General features: G+C 34.4%; 1 protein-coding gene across 1 annotated transcript; it reads right to left on the bottom strand.

Moving 5' to 3' along the window:
* Nucleotides 1-356: 356 nt before the first annotated feature.
* Nucleotides 357-1270, bottom strand: LOC114409570. The gene is made up of 2 exons (XM_028373073.1): nucleotides 981-1270; nucleotides 357-776 (listed from the first exon to the last, which is right to left on the bottom strand). The coding sequence occupies exons 1-2, from the start codon at nucleotides 1150-1152 to the stop codon at nucleotides 529-531; spliced, it is 420 nt and encodes a 139-aa protein (XP_028228874.1). The 5' UTR covers nucleotides 1153-1270; the 3' UTR covers nucleotides 357-528.
* Between the last annotated feature and the right edge of the window lie 386 nt (nucleotides 1271-1656).

Genomic DNA, 1656 nt, shown 5'->3' on the forward strand with positions numbered 1-1656 from the left:
AAAATGTTTTTAAAACACTAACAACAGCTACTTATCAAGAGAGAAAAAAAAAAAAAAAACACACACACACAACTATGGTCTCTTTCTTTCAATGTTTTTAAAAATTATTTGTATATATTCACATGTCAGGACACAACCACAAATTCAAACAGAGAGCAAGTCATTCTTGACTCTCTTAACTGTTGCTTACAAATTAGAAAGAAAAAAGAAAAAAGAAAAGAAAAGAAGTTGCTTTGGAATTGAGACATGAAGAGAAGTTGCCAAGAAAACTATCCTATATTGACAAAGTCATCTTCACAGTTCACAAGAGGATCCACCCTGTATTCAATCAGCACAATAGAAGACAAGAGATCAAGTTATTCCTGCAGCAATCGAACTTTGTTGTTGTCACCAGCAATATTTCCCTTTGTTTCTATCTCCTTTTACAAATTTTACTAATGAGGAAAAATACTTATAAAAAAAGAAGAACAAGAGGGAAATTAAGGCATAATCAGTAATCACACAATTAACATAATCACAGAAAAAAAATCAGTACGAGTAAGTCATTCTTTGGGCCACACGATCCCTGAGAATTCCATTATAGAGGGCTACCCTATTAGCTGGCATTCCTCTAACATCACTCTTGCCTTCACAATTCTTCCGAACCTTAGATTCTGATTTTGAACACCAAAAGTTTCTATTAACACGTTGCTGCCTCCTGAACTCTTCTCCGTCCCCACATGAATCCACCACATCATCCGCAAAGTGCACCCTCTTCTTCTCCCTCTTGTTCCGAACTGCAACAAAAAAACATTCAGTTTAGTGACCAACCAATTTTAATGTAATTTTCAAAATTGTCAGTAAAATTTTACCGACGCTAATATTAGTGACGAAATTCATTTTCGTCATTAAATTTTGCCACTAACAAATTATTTTCTTTTTTATGCATGTTTTTTAAATATGCAAAAGACTTGCTAGGATCATATGAATATTGTGTGTACCTGAGGATATGCAAGATCGCAGAATTGGAGTAGATGGGTGAGAAATTTCATGAACCGGGAATTGGATGGCTAGGAAAGATCGTTGGAGGCGCAGAGCAAGAACGATGACTGTGCCTGAGACGGCCATGGCGGTGGCTAAGAGCACCCCTTGTGAGGTTATCATTGAAGACATGAAACTGGAGAGAAACGAAATGATTGAAGGAAAGGAAATAAATAATAATGAATGTGATGGCTCGTGGAAAAGGGAACTTGACCGAGGAGTTTTCTTTTTGTAGGGGAGGGAATATTATAGTGGTGGTGATGATGTATGAGCAGCAAAGGTGAATAATATTTTATTTGAATCAAATGGGGGATTTTCTCTTATAAAAATAAAAGCAACCCATTGGAGAATGGAGAACTGCGTTGACTTTATTTTATTTTTTGGGAAACATGAAGATGATGGAGCAACGAAAGTGGGTCAATTTTCAGTTAAAGAAATGTATTTAGTTTTGGGTTGATTTTGATCTACGAAAATGTGGGAAGCCCTTTCAATTTGACAACTTTTTATTCTTTGGCCTTCTAGAATAAAAAGGAATCTATATGTTTTATATTATTAATGGAATCTATTTTAGTTTTGGGATTTGATTATATATATATTTTTTAATTTCAACTAAATTTTCAAAGTTAATACACATTT

This window comes from Glycine soja, chromosome 4, assembly GCF_004193775.1.
Source record: "Glycine soja cultivar W05 chromosome 4, ASM419377v2, whole genome shotgun sequence".
In the NCBI taxonomy this organism is placed as follows: Eukaryota; Viridiplantae; Streptophyta; class Magnoliopsida; order Fabales; family Fabaceae; genus Glycine; species Glycine soja.

What these genes read in the sequence shown, in the direction of transcription:
- LOC114409570 (XM_028373073.1), bottom strand. Translation starts at nt 1,152, where the DNA reads ATGTCTTCAATGATAACCTCACAAGGGGTGCTCTTAGCCACCGCCATG. An exon ending in GCGATCTTGCATATCCTCAG is followed by an intron (nt 777 to 980) that starts GTACACACAATA and finishes TTTTTGTTGCAG; the next exon opens with TTCGGAACAAGAGGGAGAAG.